This window comes from Hippoglossus hippoglossus, chromosome 9 (assembly GCF_009819705.1).
Source record: "Hippoglossus hippoglossus isolate fHipHip1 chromosome 9, fHipHip1.pri, whole genome shotgun sequence".
In the NCBI taxonomy this organism is placed as follows: domain Eukaryota; kingdom Metazoa; phylum Chordata; class Actinopteri; order Pleuronectiformes; family Pleuronectidae; genus Hippoglossus; species Hippoglossus hippoglossus.
Genome location: NC_047159.1, coordinates 19,175,442 through 19,197,426, shown reverse-complemented (window position 1 = coordinate 19,197,426; position 21,985 = coordinate 19,175,442). Strand labels below are relative to the sequence as shown.

Sequence of the window (21,985 nt, the reverse complement as noted above, 5' to 3'; positions counted from 1 at the left end):
TTGTAAAAGAGACAGTAACTGAAGATTTACATGGGCTACCAGCTAAAGTAACCAAGGCCTTGTTCAGACCTGGTGTTAACATCCATCCTGAGAGATCTGACCATAAGTCAACAAAGTTAAGTTCGTCTGTTCACACCTGGTATTACAATGTGTCCTGAGGGTGTCTCCTGTGAACATTTGTGATCACATGCGAATAAACACGTATGTCATTTGTGTTCCCAAAGAACGAATTATGTTTTTACCCAGTTGAATTTAAGGATGTGTCAGTTGACAATGTTTGTGTGTGTGTGTGTCGGTGTGTTAGTGCGAGCAGAAGAGAGAGATAGAGCGAGAGGGAGAGCGAGCGCAGTCGGGAGGGACTGAAAAAAATCTTGGGCAGCTCAGCTATGAAGCAAGATTTTACCAAATTGAGAAACAACGTCAGCCATTATGTGATTGTCAGTGTTGATATTGTGGCAGAAATCAACCAATCAAAGAATGGACACTGAGTGGCGTAAAAACACATTTAAACTGTAGCGGGTCAGAGACGTCAGCTGAGTAGCTGGTCCCTCATATGTGGCCTAGCGTGGAATTATTGTTTTTGAAAAGACTGTGGTCACATGCGTCCCAGACCTCCTCCATCTGTAGTGTGAGGGATCGGATCTCAGGACACATTCAGGATGCACCCAGGTGCGTTCAGACCTGAACTTAGCGCTGACCACTTGTGATCCCAACACTCTGATGTTAATACCAGCTCTGAAGTAGTATACGTATGTGTTGAGACTACTTTTTGTGAATGAGAGAACGCTCTACTTGGTGCAGTTACCGTGTAAAACATCTGCCTCCTGTGCCACGTACCATACGATGCTGATACGAGGAAGTAGAGAAGCATTCATTTAGAACTGTAAACCATAGAAACTCATGGGAATGACGCACATATTCATACAAAGCACAAAATGATAGAAGAAGCATCACAGAGTTGTGATATTGCTTTTGGCTACAGCTCTTATTGCTGACTTATCAAAACATGTAACATGGCTCAGATCATGAAAAAACTGCTTTGCTTATATTTCTTAAGGCCCTCGTACAGTATGACTGTACATCGCTGCCCCGCACATTGAACCCCAGCAGTTCATCTACCGACTGCATGTATCCTGTCCAAAAAACTGCGAACAACATGCCAACCCTCACCTACATCCGTATCTGCAGGTTTCATCGTGCTACTGTAAATATTAAGACTTTTCCAAATGTTGTAAGTGCAACACAAAATGTAAGGCCAGTTTTTCCAGTGAAATAAATAAAGAGTTTGCTCTGTAATAGAGTAAATGAGCAAATGGCTGATTTCTCCTTAAACATGGAAAACAAGAAATCTAACTTGTTCAAGTTCCTTTGTACTTAGATGATTTACTGAAGTCATGAGGGGTATGTTTGATGGGACCTCTGAGGTGTCTACATTCAGCACCTGCAGACGCCCCCGTATCACGACCTTTCACCCTCATGTCATTTGGGCTGTTCTTTGAGCTGGTGTTCCCTGAGAGCACCAGTGAACGTAGCCGTCCACACATGCAGGGCCGTCCCGGCAGAGAGGGTGAGGAAGAAGAGGAAGGCAACTTGGAACCCAAACCAATCCACCACGCCTCCAGCCAGAGCGCTGAACGTCAGCTTCCCCAGCACCTCCAGAGTCGCCAGGAAACTGTAGTGGGTCGCCTGAAGGGAGAACGTCAGCCGAGAGGAAGGAGGAGGACGGATGATGAGAAAAAGGAGTTGTTTAAAGGAGTTGGTGAAGGAGAGGAAATTGAGAGGATAAACAGGACAAGGGGGAGAAAGAGGGTTTGGGAAAGACAGAAAGACAATGTGAGTTAAAGGAGAGTGTCACATGGGTGGAGAAGGTCAAAGTTCTATCCTAACACAAAATAACTCACTCAAACCAAGGAATGTGTGATTTGAATTCTTCAGGTAGTGTAAAAAAGTGTAAAAGGGAAAAATAATACAGAAAAAAAGATTGAACAAAAAAACAAAAAGAGGGTAGCCTGAAAGAGACTGCGTGAGATCATGGCCTGAGACGATGGGAGGCGGCCAAATGTAGAAGAGTATCTGATCCCAGCCTTAAGGCTTTCAAGAGGGAATAAGAGTGAGAGAAACAGAGGGAGAGAAAGAGATTGGGGGGGGGCAGTGATTACCTAATCTCTCTCTCTCTCTCTCTCTCTCTCTCTCTCTCTCTCTCTCTCTCTCTCTCTCTCTCTCACTCTCTCTCTCTCTCTCTCTCTCTCTCTCTCTCTCTCTCAGAGGACTCTTGTGACTCTATTGATTCTGATTGGCTGATTCGTCTCAGTGGTTAAACAAACAATCTTCCCATCATACGAATATAAAAAATACTACAACTTGTTTTGAACTCACCAATTGAACAAGGCCATTCTTTACTTTGTCTACAAACAATACATAAGGCCTTCTTAAAAGGACAAATACCAAATATTAGCCGGTAAATAGAGTGGATAAAAATGAATTGGCAACGTTTGATGATTATTTAATCAATAGCTGGAATTGAAGTTGTTGTTTTTTTAGTCGAAGGACCACAGGCTTCTACAAGCACTAAAAAAAGTGTTTCGGTAGCATTTCATGACAGCCCATGAAGAACGTTTCTCACTGGAAAAGAAAGACTGGAAATGAAATGAATCCACTTCCATTAGAGTGGAGGAACTGGTGGTGAGCTGAGACCGTATCTGAGCCGTCGCTGAAGGTCTGCAGGCCGAAGTAGAGAGCTCTGAGAGCCGCTGTGACCACGGCTAAGTGAAGTGCCTTTATCCTGAGCAACTTGTTTAACAGATTTGGTTACGTTCTCCTGGGGATCGTTAACAAGCACTCACACTATCAGCTTTCTGTCATTGGATAGCGCTACCTTAAACAACACACACACACACACACAAGTTCAGGTGAGCTAATGCTCTCCCCTCCGCATACACACAGATTCACACACAGCGACACACTAAAAAACAAACAGTATTTGTGTCATGAGAACCTCGCAAACCCTTCCTGGTTCTCATCATCATACGTTGTGATTGGTTCTCTCCTCTTATTTATTTTCAGTGCAACCTGAAGCTGGTATCTGTACTGCAGCAGCCTGTGATTTCTTTTTTTCACCCTCCTCCTTCTCCATTTTGAGAGTGACAGCAATTTAAATGATAATTTGTCACCTTCAGAGATTGAGTGAGCGACGTCTGAACGGCAGTGCGAACAACGATCACCTCCAGGCAGCGATGGCCCAGTTACGGCAGGGACAAAAGGAGTTATGTCAAAGAGGAGAAAACGAAAGAGGAGAGGAAAAAGTCAGAGTGGAAAAGAGAGCATTTAAAGGACTAGAGAATGACAAAGAAGTAGAGTGAGGTGGTAGAGGAGACAATGCCACTGGGGGGACAAAAAAAGAATAGAAGCGATGAAATAGAAACTGGGTCTGCTTTGACTTTAGAGATTTTTCCGGTGGAAACAGCTGATGAGAACTGACGGGTGTAGGTGACAGAAGGTTTGGTACTGTACGCTGATGATTTCCCTCCACAACCCCCGATGAAAACCAAAGGATAAGACCTCACGATTACAAAATAGCGCAGTTAAACCGAGACAAACGGGAGGAGAAAAGGGAAGGAAGGAGGGAGAAAGAAAAGAAAGATTGTGTTGTCTGTTTGTTAAGCCACAGGAGATGAACTAAGACCACAATAATCCCTGAAAATACTGACATGAGAAGTATTATATAACAGCAACGAGGGTCTCCAGAATAAGTCAGGTACATGAGAAAAGTATTTTTTTACCTGAATGCTTTCCTCAGCTCTCTGAGTGCAATGCATCATAGTTGTAAAGGTGAGCGTGGTGATGAGACCACCCAGGAAGTGTTGAGCGCTCATGCTGAGGATGGCCATACCTGAGGGAACGGACACATGCCAATAGAGTCAATGACAAACACACGACTGAGAAACACTGCAGTAAGTTTTACTGAGAGAAGTAGAAAATTGTCAATTTTACAACGTTGTCTGCTCGAGTCAAAGCAGAGCGGCAAAGCAGCTGTAAACGGTGAGCCGTTTGGAAGCCTCTCCTCTCTCCCATCACCAGCCCCTCTCCCCCTTGTCCCCGAAACACAAGCAGTGTATCCTCTGAGGGGAAGTGGCAGTGCAGTGTTAGCGGGGGAAACACAGAGGAACCACAGAGCCTATCTGTCTCTGCTCCCGCTAACACTGAATTATTCACTCAAGCCGCCAGAGTTTTTTGCCGAAGACTCTTCAGTCAGCGACACAAGACTGTTGGAGTCACACAGATACACCGACTGATCATACTGGAAGAGTGGGAAGCGGAGGGTTATCATGTAATATTGAAAAATCGGAAACTGAATGTTTTTCACGGTTGAGTTTTCCTGAGATCTTTGTTCTGGGTTGAAAGTGGAGGAGGGAAAGGCCCCAACTTTCAGTCTGAGAGGTTTGATAGGGGAACAGACAACTCCGACAGAGATGAATGATGCGGATTTGAATCCCCAAATGCTTTGCGACTGTGCCGCGTGACAGAATCAGATGTGTCATTCAGACATTAACAAGTGAATGGCTCTCTGGAGAAAGACAGCGTGTGTCTATCAACTGCCTCTGCATCATGTACTCTTGTGCTGTATTAATGCTGAACATCTGACTCAAAGGCTTGTACTGCAGGCCAGTGGTTCACAACCTGTTTTTGGAAATCCTTTCATTCTTTATATATTTCTGTCAGTTTATAAATCTGTGTGTCTTTATACCCGTTTAAACATTATCTTGCCCCTCTTCATGTTGACAAGCTATTGTACATGGAGCTGTGATTTCTGACTCTATTCCTGTAAAGGTAAAACAAAAAAAAGTAGAGAAAAGACATTTATTATAGGTGGTATAAATAAATAAATTATTCCTATCACTTAATTTTCATATCCCTCAACAACCTCTTGGGACCCCGGCCCAGTTTGGCAACCACTGCCATTGGGAACTGATGTAACTCCACTCAGTTTTACACGTGTCTGAGTATCGAGGGGAACTATACAGGAGGTGACAGATTTACAGCTGTCAGTGTGTAGGTCTATTGTAAAGTCCTGCTGTTTGGATGTTACTTAACCTTTATATCAAATTACTCACCTGCCAGCGACACTGTCAGAAAACAGACTTTTTTTCCCCTTTACTATTAAGAATGGACAAAACAAACCTTATGTTACAAATATCCAGGGGCTGAACGCACCAAGAGAATCCCACAATGCAACAGTGCAGCAGTAAAGTTGGTGAATATCAGTGTTTACTGTAGATGCTGTCTTTGTTGAATTTGTCAGTTGTTGCTGGTGAAAGCATCATTGTGACCATTGCTCCTCTTTGCTAACACACAGTTTCACTGTAGACTGTAGAGCATTATGACTTTTAGACATTTAACAATTCTGTTGAGTCTCAATTCAAGTTCAGTCAGTGTGACTGTATTTGTGTTTCGTCAGGTTATACATCTATGGCCTAAAGTCTATTTACATGTAACAGCATCTTAGTGAGTGTGGGTGTTTATTCAAGGAAACGGTTTTAAAATGACCTTGTAGCTCTCTGTCAGAAATAATCTCTGTCCACACTAACTAACTAGAAATACATTAAACCTGACATGTTGAGGAGTTGTACTGATGTTTCTTTAAAACACTGCTCCTATCAGGCTTCTTCAGTTCTTCTCGAGTAAAAGGTGAAATGTCTTCAAGAAACACCAGCCAGTCTAGTTGTCTGTGTACTCATGTACAACTGCTGGATGATACCATGAGCTAGAGGATTGAGAATCAACATTCATGTACACAGCTCATGTGCACACAAGTTCCAGCAGGGAAGACTGACTCCTCTGGAGGGGGTTTCTTAGTTGCAGAAAATAATACTAAAAGAAAAAAAATATTTGAAAAGTACGAGCAGGGATTTCTTTGCTTGGATTGACACCAAGATGGAACTGTCACTGGCAGTAATACGTCTTTTACATCAAAATTAGCAGGTATGTGTGAGTTTTATTAAATGTGGGTAAACCTCTTAAGAAAAGACAATTGACTCCTTTAAACCCCTGTCTACTGCAGAGTCAGTGGACCTGGGAGTGAAATCCAATTGCATCCACTCCATTACAGACAAAAGTCCTATCTTAGTGGGTTTTTTGATCAGTGAAAAGGGGTTTAAGTATTAGCGATGCACCGCTGGTAATAAAGGCATGTCAAACCCAATCAGAAAGCGATGAGCGTGACTGTGTCATTATTTAAAAAGTCTCAAAAACTGTAGAGTAGAGTGGACATAAATGCAACTGTTACGCATTTTAAAAGTAAAATGCATTAGTGTGGACATAGCTTAACAGGGTCACTCCAATAACAATTATATTTCTTCACCTCCTGCTAATCACCTGACAAACTGAACTAAAGAATCATGCTGACACTGGGTTCCAGTTCAGTAGTTGCCTGTCGTCTTGTCTGTGACTGTATTTCTGTTTCTCACCTTTCATGAGTGGTGATGGTTCCAGTATGGTGAGTAGAGAGCTCTGGAAGACCATGCTGATGGTTCGCAACACAAACACACGTCGCATCAGAGCCCCGATGCTGAGGAAAGAGCAGCAAACGAGCCAAATATCAGAGAGATACTCACCAACTTTCAGGAACAAGTGTTAATGTTGAGCAGTGTGATACGTGGTGACAGTGACTCCAGGCTGGTATCATTAAAATTAGACACATTCTATGTTTCTTTTCATGTCACACATAATTATACACACACACACACACACATACGGATGAGCACACACACTAACATGCTAACATGGAAGTAAACAAGTCCCCAGACACTAATTGATCCCTGTTAGTGCGAGAAAATCATCCCCCTGTGGGTTTTGGTTCATGACGTAATCAATAACCTAAGGAGATCCCCAGCATGAGGACGATAATTAATCACTGTTAACATACATGCACACACAAACACACACACAAAAGAGCTCGCACTGTTGTGTGACATCAGGGATTAATAATGCCAATCACTCAGAGGACGCCTGCCACTCACAGGACTAAGTGTGTGTTTATGTTTTTTTTTTTGCATGTAATTATTTATGTGTAAAAAAGACTGTGAGGAAGAGAGAAAGGGCCTGACACACACAGAGAAGGATGACGAATAAGAGTAACACTATGCGAATGTCTTATTCCACGATCGAGAAGTTCCATGCTCGTCGACCAAACGCTGATATCACACTCATTTAGTCGAAAGAAAATAAACATTATAAAACCAAGTATGCCCGAGTTGAACTGCTCCCTGTCCAGCTATTTTTATTTATTATAAACTTATTCTAAGGATTGTATAAGGATCAGGTTCAAAGTTACTACAATAGTAGTTATACAAGTTGCTAAATGTGGGAAATTTCCTTTTTCCCTCAAAGAGTTTTTAAACATGTCTGCTACAACGACTGACTTGAAACAAAGGTCCCTGACCACACTTGATCCAGGGATCGGCTGGTTGATTGGGTGGTTCAGGGTTGTAATGAACTACTTTCAAAGTCAAATAATCTGCAGATTCTTTTCTAGATTAATCTTTTGATTTGTAAAATTGACCATCACAGTTTCTTAGAGCTCAAGGTTGTGCGTGTAGTGCTATTACAGCCTACAAATATTTCCAATTATTGAATTTTTGACATTTTAAGACCCCATGGAAATCCTAAACAAGCAATGAGCAAAATAGTCGTAAACCGACTGATTGATCGACTCATTATTTCAGCTCTAGTACAAACTGCGTCTTTGACATTGAGGCCACAAAGTCAAAGAAAAGTATTGAGTACACCTGATTTGACTTGTTCATAACTATTTCTATATATCCAGTAATACTGACCTTAAATCAACTGAAATCTCTCTCTCTCTCTCTCTCTCTCTCTCTCTCTCTCTCTCTCTCTCTCTCTCTCTCTCTCTTCTTCTCTCTCTCTCTCTCTCTCTTCTTCTTCTCTCTCTCTCTCTCTCTCTCTCTTCTTCTCTCTCTCTCTCTCTCTTCTCCTCTCACCATCTCTCCCTCTCCACCCAGAAAACCAATCCTTCATCATTCACATGCTAAAGACATTCTTCTCTCTGCTGCTCATTTACCTCCCTTCTCAATGACAGTCTTTCATATCACACACTCTCAAGAGATTCGGAGAGGGGTGTGTGTGTGCGTGCATGTTTGTGAGAAAGAGAACCTGCCTGGCTGCTACCTCACATGGGTCGGGCCCAGATAAGAATAGCCATCCTCTCAAGTTGCCAGTGGCAGTTGTAAAGGGGGTCAGTCACTGACCACTCAGCCGTTTCTGATGGTGGGGAGGACAAACCTTCCAACTGAGCTTTTAGAGGTGGGACCAAGCCTACTGCACAGACCCGTGTGTGTGTGTGTGTGTGTGTGTGTGTGTGTGTGTGTGTGTGTGTGTGTGTGTGTGTGTGTGTGTGTGTGTGTGTGTGTGTGCTGAGAAGAAGTAATGAAAGGAAAGTGTTCATCTGAAAATATAAGGTGGATATAACCGAAAATATAGACTTTTACACCACTGAGTCATAAATATAACATGTGCTTTTAGGAATTGTTGGACATTTCTCATTTTTAACAATTTAGAGGACAAAACAAATGTTTCTATTTTCCGGACCCAGTGAATACAAGCACATTTTCCCTTATCACACTGGATTTTAACTTAAAATTATTAAATCTGTATCCCTACACTATACCAACTGTAATATTGCACATACTGGTGGACCAAAGGGGCTTCAGTAACATGTTGTATAATTTGTCTCTTCAGATTACTCCATTAATTGTGGGTTTAAATATCTTACTATTGTAATAGTCTGATTCTGACTGTTAAGTTAGTTTAAAAAAAAGTAATTCTCAAAACATAATTAGAAACATAAACTCTATTGAGAAACAATCCAAACCCAGTGCTCCTTGTTCTGTATAAAATCTTTCAACTTAACTGGATCAATCAGAACTCATTCTAATGCAGGCTTGGAGATTTAGTAAATATTTAACAATGATGATTGGTTTAAATCTATAACCATAAAATGCCTTTTTAGTTAAACCTGGTTTTCCCACAGAATGTCTCCCCATCTTTAGCAGAACAAGATGTTTATTCAATATACTACAGAGTAGATTTCCCATCTTTGTCAGTGTGTGAACATATTACTGCCTTTACAACTGAGGGAGTCTTTTTACAGGTGAGATGGAGAGAAAGAACGAAAGATCAAAAGCCAAAATATGACAATGACATCTTTTGAGAGTGCTCTCCCTTCAAAAACATTTTGCCTTTGGAGAAATGCTCTTGTTTGCTAGTGTCACTTTACAGGAGGAAAAAAAAACCTGGGAGCTGAAAACACAAAACAAAGACTAAAAGACTGACATCAGACAGAGCACAGAGCAAGATACATGTCAACAACCGGGCAAGCACACAAAGTCACACAAAGTACAAACACAGATACCAACAGAGAACCAAAAAACACAACTTTACCTCTTTTTAACAGACAAACTGTGGCTCCCTAATCTGCCTAAGATCTTGATGTAAAGGGGCCAAAAAGCTAAATAGCTAAATGTTTTCTAAGTGTGGATGGAAGAATGCAATCATGGATGTTTTCTTACAAATACAGTAACACCCGATGAGGAAACTAACACATTATCTTCCATAAAGGCATTGTTATTTATAGTTTCCATTACATCACACTGGCCATAGGCAGAGCTGTGCTATAATGTGATCCTAGTATAAGCAGACGTAGACTTATGCAACAAAGGCTGGGCACAAACGGCACAATGTCAATATGCTGAAGGGGAAAACATGTAAAGGTTCAATTCAATCATACGATTAAGACACAGAGATAAAAATTAAACTTTTTATAGACATTTTTCTAAAGGTAGTTTTGTATACCAACAGCTTTTAAAACACTATACCAGAACAACAATATTACATATAGGGATAATATTGGTGTTTCAGCACAGTGGTTACATCTAATCTAATACAATGTAATGCAGCCATTTTAATATATTAATCATCATCAGAGTTTAACATCTTAGTATCCATCTGTAAATCTGAGACTTAAATTCAACCAGAGTCGCTTGTCTCAGCACACAAGTATGTGTGTGTGTGTGTGTGTGTGTGTGTGTGTGTGTGTGTGTGAGAGATGGATTTGCTGCTCATGCTGTTCTCAAACCACACGCCAAGCAGAGGGGGTCCCTGAGCTCTCAAACAGAGCTGTGTTTACTTAAATTACTGCACGCACGCACGCACGCACGTGCACACACACACACACACACACACACACACACACACACACACACACACACACACACACACACACACACACACACACACACACACACACACACACACACACACCTCAGCAAAGAAAGCTGAATGAATTAGAGAAGAGGAGCAGGGTGAAGAGGAGGAAGATGATGATGATAACATGATTAGAGGAGAGAACGTGTTGATGACTGCGCCCCAGTGTTTGGATTCTGGAAGACGGTCACCTCTAACCTCTTCATGCTGTTTGAAATGCTCGTCCATTACACTTAAACTGAATGACTTCTAAAATTAGGGTTTTACTTTAACTATAAAAACAAATTCTTCTACCTGGCGAAATAATTGGTTGCCTAGCCTCCAAAGTCGCTATTCGCTATTGGTTCTGCGCTGAGACTATTCATTGAACATGTGCTTGTATTTATTGCTTTCTATTAAAACCTTTGGAGACATGTAACAGAATCCCTTTTGTGATGATATGTTTCATATTTTTTATGTTTACATGTATCAACAGATTAATTGAATTATTGAGAATATCACATTTAACTTTAGGTGAATACGGGAAAATGTGGATTTGGTGTTGAGAACTTTCAGACTGTGTAGTCTTCTCCATCTTCTTAACAAATTTCACTCCGTTCCCCAATTAATTTTATACCCGCAAAGCCTGCAGAGTTGCCAAATAACACTGCCAAACCAAAAATATTGATGTCAGTGTTGACCAAAAGAGTTGGTGAGAGCGATAATGGTGGCTACCTGAACTGAGAGAGCAGCAGGCCTCCCAGGGACGACCCGCCGATGGAGAAGCCCATGGCGATGACGCCGTTCCAGAAGCCGAGCTCCCTGGCGGTCATGTGGTGATCCAACAGGAAAAGAGGAAACATGGTGACTGCACCCTGCTCACCTGCAGTGACAGGAGGAAAAAAAAGCGACAGAGAGAAGGACAAGAAGATGAAAAAGGGAAGACTTGAATGAGATATCCTGGCAAATGGAGTGATGATAGAGTCTATTGCTGCAGAGTAAAATGTGCAATTAATACACTGTGTGTTATGTGCTGTCTGTTTCTGACTAAACATTATCATTTTCCACATACAGTCTGTGAGACATCTCCTGAGTACACGTGCCTGCTCCAATCACAGTCAAATACGATGAGCATGTTGAACCAAACTGTTTAGCCTGCAAGACTGAACAACACGGTTTTCCTGAGATGACGATTGCAGAATCAAATACAGCACACTGACACGCCGCGCACCTATTCCTAGAAAGTGTCAATAATAGATGCCTGACAAGAAAAAGAATACCCTCAGTCACTTTATCAAACGGGGGCCTAGCACTTTTCCTAAAGCACAAAAAGGAAAACACAACAAAAACACAAAAACTTCCGCAGATGAAATAGACCTCACAAAGACCTTTCAGTCAAAATAAAAAGTTTCTGTCAAGCAGTCAGACTTTCTCTGCATGGCGATGAGTGTGGTGGTAATGTTCTGCTGAACACTACAGTAAAATATTCAGTGGCACTGACTATACGCCATTATTATATTAATGGAGACTGACTTCAGAAAGACAGTGGGACCAAGGAGCTGTGTGAGTGACAGCTTGGCTCCCAGACTGCTGTCAAAGACGACGCAACACAACTGACGACTCACACACTCAGTCAGCCAGGAGACAAACAAAAATAGAGAAAGAGAAAAAAAGACATGAAAGACTGAAAGAAAATAATAATAAGAGAAAGCTGAGAAGCTCCCAGTGATAGGGAGTGCAGCAGGCGGCAGAACGAGAGTGTCACCGCTGTAAAACCCAGCAGAAAGGTGGGGAAGGAAATGTGGATTCTCTGTGTAGGAAACACTTGTCTCTCACTTCTGTCACGCATGTTTCACTGATGGCAAATTACACACTGACAGGGACGACTACTAGGTTCAAGCTGGTTAAAGTCAAATTAATCAGAAAGGCTTGTGGTTACTAATCCTAAACATATCTACCTGTCTGACTTACAAATGTGTTTGTTTGTTTTCTAGATTGTCAGTCATAAGAGGAATATGGAGACAAGATCAGCCAATGCTGTGAGTTTACAGACGTCCTTCATGTCACAGAACTGAACAGTATTCTGCCTGTATCAGCCGGACAATAAACCAAATTTACCAAAAGAAGAGCTGCTCTCAGTGGAGTTCATACCGCCTTATAAACACATTTCAATTCAAAAGATCCAGATTTGTATTTGGATCTGCACTAAACTAAAAAAAACAATACTGGATCTGACCCCCGATCAGGATTTGCACCAACATTAAATGGGTTCTTCCTTGGATCCCCCCCCCATGAATTGGTGGAGCAGTTTTTGCGTAATCCTGCTAACGTACAAATAAACGCAGACAAAAACATAACCTCCAAGTCAAAGATAAATAAAACTCTGATCCAAGTTGATTCAGTACAGTTCTGTACAGACTGAATCCCAAACTGAGAATAACAACAATAAGCAGTGAGGAGGTCAACCTGTCATTGAACGCACAGTCCAGTACAGACAGACTGTGCTATAGCTGTAATGGTTAACTGAGGAAAAATGATCATCCACTTATGTATTAATAAAATGATATTACTATACTATAGAGGGGAGATTGAAAAAATAACAAAAAGCATCTTGTTTGGTATTTTTCATTTCTTTCTAACATGTTATATAGTCCAGGTTATTGATCAATTCATTACAAAAAACCATGATCATTATCACTACTTGTAGCCCTGCAGAATATAAAGACTAGATCATATTGTTGAGTATGACACATCATTTAAATTTGTAGAACAAAAGTGTTGGGAGCTACGTATGTCGATTTGACTTTAATTATGAGTCGATCTTCCTAATATAAATACATTAGCATCACTCCACACACCCAGTGGGAGCTGCACTGATACCCGTATACCCTCCCTGTGCATTATTCACATCGTAATCTGTCATCCTCGGCACTGAACTGTTTGGAGCTGCATCAACTGCGCAGGAACCATATTAGTCATAATAAAGTCAACATTGGCAACAGCAGTACCCATGATGCCTGGGTTGTTTACCCATGGTTCTGTGCTCCTGTGCCTGTCTGCTGCCTGTTGTTTAGCTCAGAGCTTTCACAGTCCTGACTTCAACTAATTATTTCTTTAAAGTGGGGGAGGGGATGGGGGGGGTTACAAACACACACACACGAACACACACACAACACCAGGCTGATTATTCCTTTCTATAAATATTCTCAAAGCAACAATTGTCCATTTCAGCAGGGATTTCATTAAACATCCGCAAAGATTAAACAAGCAGAGAGGAGGGGAAGGAGGAAAGGGTAAAACAAGAGAGGAGGGGAGAGGATGAGAGTGATAGAGCAAGGGAGAGAGAGGGAAAAGGAGGAAAGAAAGTGACAACGAGACCAAAAAGAAATAAAGAAAGGGGCAGAGGGCAGTAGGCGAAAAAAGAGGGAAGAGAAGAGAGATGTGGTGCAGGAAATGACAAACATAATGTATTCTTTTTTTTTTTTTTTAAAGATGTGAGTTAAACATGACTGGAGAGATAGGAGAGCAGCCAGGGATGGAGACAGTTGAAGACAGAGGGAGAGGAAGGGGGCAGATGAACAGAGACATTGTTAGGAGGTTAGTGAAGAGGAAACAGAGGCGAGGTGGCAGCCTCAAAGAAAGGTCTGTGTTTATGTTTACATTGAGCTCAGAGAGACAAAACTGTTTAACATTAAGAGAGCGGGAATGACAGAAAGAGACAGGGCAAAGTTGTTTTATCTTTCCCACTTATTTAAAAGGTGCTTCTTCACAACATCTACTTGGAAGCACGAAGTAGGGTCCGAGACATCTGACACAAAGACATGAAGAAAGGGGAGAGAAATAAATTATAGAATGTATTTAAAGATGGATGATGTATCCACTTCCTCCCTCCCACTATCCACAAATAAAGCCAAAATATGCCAAATAAAAACGCTGCCATCTTGCACATTTGAAGCCAGAGTCTGCGTGGTAGTGATCGCGGGATGGAGACGCAGAGGTCTCACCGACACATGCGCTCCAACAATCATGAGTTTCATCCTGTAATTATAGCATCAAATAACTATATCAAATTAAACTTACACTTGAATACAATTCAGTGTGATAAGAACTACTCAAAATGGCAGAAACCATCTTTGACAAAAAATTGAATTGAGGTGAACTATGACTTTTTTGTCTTGCCCATGTCTCATCCACTTACATGGAGGATGCCAGTTTTAAGACCATTACTGCAGCCAACCACCAGGTGGCGAATTGAGACGCATTGGCTTCACTTTTGAGAATCAGTCATGTCATCCATCTTTAAAGGCAGACTATGAAATAAGCCCATGTAGATTAAAGGCCCTGAAAAGCTTTTTTATTCATCAGCTTTTAACTATGAATAAAAAAATAAGAGAAGTTTTTAACAATTTGAGTTATTTCACATCATTGCACCACAACCACGTCGTCCTGATGAGACAGATTAGCTGAGTTATTGACCGTTACTCTCTTAGTGTAATACCTTAGTCCAGGTTTGGTAACATTAATTTCTTTGCTTCACATCTTTGATTTCACCAAATAGATATAGATCAGAGGGCAAACAGAACTAGTGCCAGTTGTTCAAAACAGGCGTCTCAATAAGCAATACACTGGGTGACACTGGCACATTTCTGTATTTTGATAATTGTTAATGTATTACCAAAACAATTATCAGTAAAACAGTTAAGATGGGAAAAATATGAATGTGTTGCGTTGCATGTCGTTGTAAATGGTGCGCCTACATTTTGTGCTGGTGATCTTTACTTCAGTATAGCCCCACTGCTACTAGTGGAAAGAGTTAGTCTGGAGCCCAGGGGTTAGATGAGGGCGAGAGGTCAACAAGGACAGTGGGGTCATATCACGACCTCCTTGCTCCAGCTTCGACAAAAGAGCCGGCGGAGCAGGAGAGATCACTGAGGACACACAGTCACCCTGCACAACATTATCACTCCCTGCTGCGTGCAAGGCAAACAGAGGCAGGTTTATACATACTGCATTTTACACACACACACACACACACACACACACACACACACACACACACACACACACACACACACACACACACACACACACACACACACACACACACACACACACACACACACACACACACACACACACACACACACACACACACACACACACAGGCCTATGTGCATACACATGTCAGCTCTTTAAGCTCCCTGAGGAAAAAACAGTAAACAGAGCCTTGTCTATACACAATTTCACAATATCCTATGAATACTAGTCTTTTGACTTACACACACCCATACGCACACACACTAGTGTGAGTCCCTGCAGATCAATGCAGGTGTCAAGATGTTCTCTGTGGCCCTCCGGGCTCACGAACATGGGAAAATTCACTTTGCAACTCGGTAGAAGCAAAAATAACCACTATGTCTTCCCGCCCATCCCAATCTTGTTAGATTACAGGGTTGATTGTTTGTTGTCTGTGTTTATTTTCTGAGAAATAGCCATTCAGGGTCTTACAGCAAATACACTGTCCCAATCATTTTCAATTATGTTTTAGATATTGCATGAACTCTGGGTTACACAAGTCTTTCCAATGATAAAAAGACAGCGCCTTTAGAAAATATTCAAACCCCTTTCCTTTTTGCACTTTATTGTTGCAGATTAAAATTTCAGATAATAAAATTGCCATTTTCAAAACCAATTTACTCTCAATTACCATCGACACATCTCAGGGATGCATCAGAACACAATATAGCATCACAGAAAAGGGTCTGAATACTTCTCTAAATTACAGACAATTATTTCAGTTATTCATTTTTAATCAAATCTGCAAAGGTTTTACACTTTATTGTGAATTATTGACAAAACTTGGCAATTTATCCATTTACGATTAAACAAAACAATAAAGAGGGCAAGAATGCAAAAAAAAAAAAAAAAACACCAACCAAAACTAGGAACACAGTGGGGTAAATACCCACGCCGGGGCCCAACAGTTCCCTATAAACTCACCCAAGACGCATCAAATTGCACACAATCATAGATGTCCCCTAAATATCCCAGATTTTTTCATCAAGATCCATCAAGATCCATGCTTTATTCCCTGGCAAATGTCAAAATTATCCAAAAGCCCATACGTTTGAGTTTTGATCATTAACTCAAACAAAACTGAAAACACTGCATTTGGATTTAGCTCATTATGTGAGATTTATGTGGCAAAGAAAACACGTTGAAAGATCTTGCACCTGTTTGTGTCAGCATGCATAAATATGTTTACTTCTACAGCCATTTTGCTCTTCGTCTCTCTCAGGGCACCATGTGGTGGTTGTTCATTAATTCATCCCCTCCTTCAGCCTCCCTCCGCGCAGTCCCTCTTTTGCCCTCTGCACCCCCTTCTGTAAGTTTGTCTCTTTCCCACTCTTCCACCACCACTCCATCTCTCACAACTCCATCACCTCTGCCCACTTGCTGTCATCCATCAACTCTTTCAACAGACTGGACCTCAGGTCTGAAGACAATACAGGGTTGATGCAGGGCAACAAACATGTTCAATATGCAGTTAATGATACTGTTCCACTGTCCTCTTTTAATGAACATGTCTACATGTACCCCCCCCCCCCTCTTTTCATCATGATGCTGTCCACCACAACAGTCCTGCAGGAAAACTTACCTTCATAAAAGGTTTTATCAGTCTTTGATGAAACGGTTGCGACCATGTGTTATTTCAAAGGCTGTAGATGATGGCGCTATTGAGCTGCATTGCCTCATACTGAGATGTGCCCCTATTATTTTGTTTACCACATTCATATCAACGAGGACCTTTACCTCTATCTAATTTAATGAGAGCATATTCTAATGTTATTATTAGATCTCCTAGCTGTCATTTTGGAGGTTAGGTTAAAGCTCAGTATTGGATCAAGGCTTTTCTCTTTTTTCTCTCCATCCACCTGCTGAGTTCTTAGAGAAAGCCACCACCTCTTCTCACTATAGTTTACATCTCTTGTCAAACATACAGGGTCCCTACTTTTAAAAAGTGCCATCACTGATGTGTGCACCACTATATCATGACCTGCACTAGTGTTTCCTTATTACAAACTATTTAGATATGGCCATTAAATAATATACATTTATAGAAGGCAATATACTAATAATTATCTTCTTCAAATTTTAAGTAATTAACTAAATTAACTAACTTGAGTTTGCACCTAAAGATAATAAGAATTGCCATTTCAGCAACAATTGCTGTGTTTTAGCTACAGGGTTGTTTCCCCATATGACGACAACAACATGACACTAAAATATTTCTATCCGTTTGAGCATATTCACAACTCAAAATTTCACTTTTTTGCCTCCGTCTGTTCCTTTTTCCCTTAATACTTTATTTCTCACCCCCTCACGCTCTCCGTCCATCTCTCAGGGACTGTACCCAGACAGTTATCCCATCTTGCACAGGGGGAACAGTTCAGACATGAGGCCCTCAATGATTGGCCGCAGCATTGGACGCGGCACAAACTCAGAGTTCATTAGTGATAGATGAGGGAGAGGGGTCTGAGCTTGGTGTTTGTGTGTGTGTGTGTGTGTGTGTGTGTGTGTGTGTGTGTGTGTGTGTGTGTGTGTGTGTGTGTGTGTGTGTGTGTGTGTCAGAAGGGGGGGGGGTTCAGACAGGCAGATCACAGTCTCACACAAACATACCCACGCACCCCCTTGAACAAAAACAATACTGTCTCACATTGACAATTATGCTGGCACATCCAGGCATAATCTAAAATATTACACAATCCTCCCTGTCTACAAAGGTGGGAAATATGTTGACGACTACAACAGGAAAGGCTAACAAGCGACAAGGCCGTCAATGTATGTCCAGAGCTCAATCACTGAAAACACTGGGAGTAATTATTGTTGTAATCATGAGCATCAGCCGATAGCGTGTGTGCTCGTGTGACAGAGAGAGTGCTGGGGGGCTGCTCCCTAGACAGATTAAGGGGTCCAGCCAGCCTTCACATTTTGTCTAGTAGTGTCGTCTGCTGTGGCTCATCCGATTACTAAGCCACCCTTAACACTCTCTCAACACACACACACACACACACACACACACACACACACACACACACACACACACACACACACACACACACACACACACACACACACACACACACACACACACACACACACACACACACACACACACACACACACACACAATTTAAAAACAAAGACATATACATTCATGGGCATACACCAATAAAGACTATGCAAATGTGAGGAGACAATTATATTCCCACCACCCACGTACACATAAACACACATCAGCATGATGCGCCGTCTTTCATTTCAGTTTCTGAACGCCACAGACACAAAGACACTAATCCTTACATAATCCCCTTCTGCTACCAAACACCAAACTCTGGTCAAATCAACTCTCTCTCCCACACACAAGCCTTAACTGTTTGAAAACTACTTAATTTTTTTAGAAACTTTCTTACTGGAATTAACTGACTGACAAATAAAAACTGTCTGCATGAACTTAAAGGTAGTGTCTAAGTTTTCCTGACTGAGGCCCCAAGTGGCCGCAAGTGGCCACAGCAGCACAGTGGTGAATATTTGAACGCAGTGTTACAGTAGCACAAGTAGAGACGAGTTGAACAAGTCAGAAAACTGACTCCATAGCCCATCAACATCTATGAGAAGTTTGCAAACATAGCTAATAATAGCCATAAGCTAAGAGGGCAAGTGAGGGTGTAGCATCAACAGCCCAAGAGTACATTCAAATGAATAAAGGTGGGTTTTATTTCTTATGCATTCAACTTTTCATTTGCAAGGGGGAGAGTCTAATTCATTCTCTTAAGAGTTACTTATTTCAAAATAACACTGTCTTCTCATCATACTGCCTTAGGTTTACACTTTATGTGACATTACAAATAACTGTTTCATCTAAGAAGGGCCTGTACTTCTCAACGTGCACACGGGACCTGTTAAGACAAGATAAACTGCCTTACAACAATTACCCCACAGTCCTATTTCATGTGCTCACTCACGACTTCAGCCTTCATTGATGTGTCAACGGAGACATCTAGTGGTGATCTCTGGGCCCTACACTACAACTGAAGAAAGGTTCACAGTGGGACAAAAGAGAGAATTTCAGGAAATAGAACTGTCCATTGCTTATGGGAAGTTGTTTTCTTTTGCTGTCTGGTTTGTGAAGAGGAAATAAAATAAAATTGATCGATTGATAAAATGGTCACCCATTTCTACGTAGATGTTCAGCAGCTGTTCCTACTTCAGTCTTTTTCTTGCTCTCTTTTTCTAACTGGGTTCCTGTGATGATCATTCAACCTGAAAATTTGATAAGACCTGCCACAATTATTCGATTAATCAACTAATAAAAACAAAAGGAATTTATATATTCATTGTTTTAGTCATTTATCAAGAAAAACCCAAACCGCTCTTTTGTTTTTAGCCTCTCCAATGTGAGGATTTTCTGTTTTCTATCCGTTTTATATCATTACAAACATAAAATATTTTGACTGTTGGTCCAGAGAAAAAAGATTTGAAGACATTTGTTTTTGCCACACTTAAAAGGTCAGACAATTAATAGTTAATTATACATTTTTGACACATTAATTGAGAATAAAAATAATTTTCTGCATCAGTCCAACAAATAACATTTTTTTTCATTGGAAAATGTTCTGAAAAACTATTAGTGTCAATATAAGGTCTAATAAGTGAAAATATTTATAATAATAATAATTATAGTTTAACCATATAGTCATTTACTCAGACTTACCCAGTTTGTATGTCAGGACATACAGGACTGTCCATGGCGTGCCAGGCACTGCAAGCATCTTCCTCCACGCCCTCCATGGCGTCATAGCATCCGATCCCTGCACCCCCCTCCTGCTGCCATCAGCCTGCTGGCCCCTCAAAGTCTCATCATCCAGCACAGGTGTCCCCCACACAAACAGAGCCACCCCTGCATACACAAACGTCAGCAGCATAAACATCCAGCTCCATCCAGCCACGTCAATCACCGCCAGCAGCCCACCGCCAGCGAACACCGACCCAGCTTTGTAGCCCACGACCTGAGCCGTGTTGCCCAGCCCCAGCTCCCCGCGACCTTTCAACAACCTCACCGCTGCTCCATCTACAGCAATATCCTGGACAGAGGCCAGGGTGTTCATGGCCAACAGGGTTCCTGCCACTCCCCAGACATGTGCTTCTGGGGCCAAGGCAGCACTGGTGAGGCATGTCAGAGCCAGGCCAGACACTGTCGCCACCAGCCAGTAACGCTTTGTACTCAGCCGGTCCACCAGCGGAGCCCAGAGCACCTTGAGGACCCAGGGGAAGTAGAGGATCTTGGTGAAGCCGATGCGGGTGAGGGAGTGACCGGCTCCACGCAGGTAGACAGGGAGCAGGGAAGACTGGAGACCGTAGGGGATGCCCTGGACAAAGTACAGCAGGCCCAAAAACACTAGTTTGTCATTCATGATCTAGCTCCAGACGGGACTCTCTCACTGTGCTGACACTGCTGAGGTCCATGGGTCAGGTCACCGTCATCACACTGATGTAAGGGGAGAACCTCAGATGGACTGACTGACCTGGAATGAGAAGACAGAGTGTGTGAGGTTCAGGGACACATATGTTAAACCTATGATACTAATGATGAAGACACAGGGTGGATCAGTATCAGTATAGCTCCTGCCTGCTCAGCATGGTTTACTGCTGCTCTGCCCAGCTCAGGTTCCTGTATCCTGGCTAACGTTAGCCTGCTCAAAGTCAAACCACTAATGCACACAGACAGGATCAATACGGAGGCGACCACACTTTATTTCATCATTAAACTCAAACACAAACGTGACTTCACATCGCTGACATCACACTGACGCGTCTGACAGCTGAGGTAGTTGTCACACTGGCTGTTCAGCTGAGGTTAGCTAGCTAGCATGCTGTCATGCTGTCGTGGTGAAGGAGCCGCTTTACAGCACATTACAACACGTCAGAATTATTAAAGGATTATTTTTACAGCGAGACAACGCGTCCCGCATCCGCTAGGAGAGAAGCATTGACACATGCTGAGATATAAAGTTGTTAGCTTAGCAGCAGCTAACCTGAGACGGTGATCCGCTTGTTTACAGTTGAGGTCTGAATGAGCTATGAGGTTGCCAGGTGCGGTGACAGCAATCCGTATTCCGCAGAGGGAAAGTCAAGGGAGCAGAGAGCGTGTGTTTTCTGTTCACTGGGTAAAAAGATGTTTTATTTCTTAGACTTTTAATCATTTACACGCCAGTGCATTTAAATCTATTTTATTACCCAACCTGGCAACCCTCGTCCAGCATACCACATGCACTCACTCTGGCTGGTGTGATATGTACTTGTGTTCATGTGTAGGAGGTTTGAGTGGGGACACACAGCTTACTGTACCAAACATTAGTGGTGAAGCAAGTACTCAAACTTTTTATTCATGTAAAAGTACAAATAAATACACAATAATGTAGTTACAAGTAAAAGTAGCCTACCATAATAACTCTTCTACTTGTACTTGCTTCTAAAAGTGTAGAGAGTAAAAGTGTGTGCACAGTCGAGCCTATTAACTAATGCAACAATCTACTGTATGAGTCTTGGCAGTGACCTCTTCCAAATCAATTTTAGGAGTTTCTCTTATTGAAGGAGGAAGGGTCAAAATGTTACCTGCCCTCTGATTGGATCAGTGGATCAATTCCCCTCTTGTCTTGTTGATTGA

The 21,985-nt window shown here is 41.8% G+C and overlaps 1 protein-coding gene across 2 annotated transcripts; it reads right to left on the bottom strand.

Annotated features, from left to right (window-relative positions):
• Positions 1–295: 295 nt before the first annotated feature.
• mfsd3 (major facilitator superfamily domain containing 3) lies at positions 296–21,409 on the bottom strand. 2 transcript variants are annotated; one of them, XM_034595098.1, is made up of 6 exons: positions 21,354–21,409; positions 20,033–20,843; positions 10,993–11,140; positions 6,465–6,565; positions 3,780–3,889; positions 1,480–1,686 (listed from the first exon to the last, which is right to left on the bottom strand). In XM_034595098.1, exons 2-6 carry the CDS (start codon positions 20,730–20,732, stop codon positions 1,480–1,482), a joined length of 1,266 nt encoding a protein of 421 aa, XP_034450989.1. In that variant the 5' UTR covers positions 20,733–20,843; positions 21,354–21,409. The 2 variants fall into 2 exon arrangements, with proteins under 2 accessions (XP_034450990.1, XP_034450989.1); XM_034595099.1 differs by lacking the exon at positions 21,354–21,409 and having other exon boundaries at positions 296–1,686; positions 20,033–20,732.
• Positions 21,410–21,985: the final 576 nt, after the last annotated feature.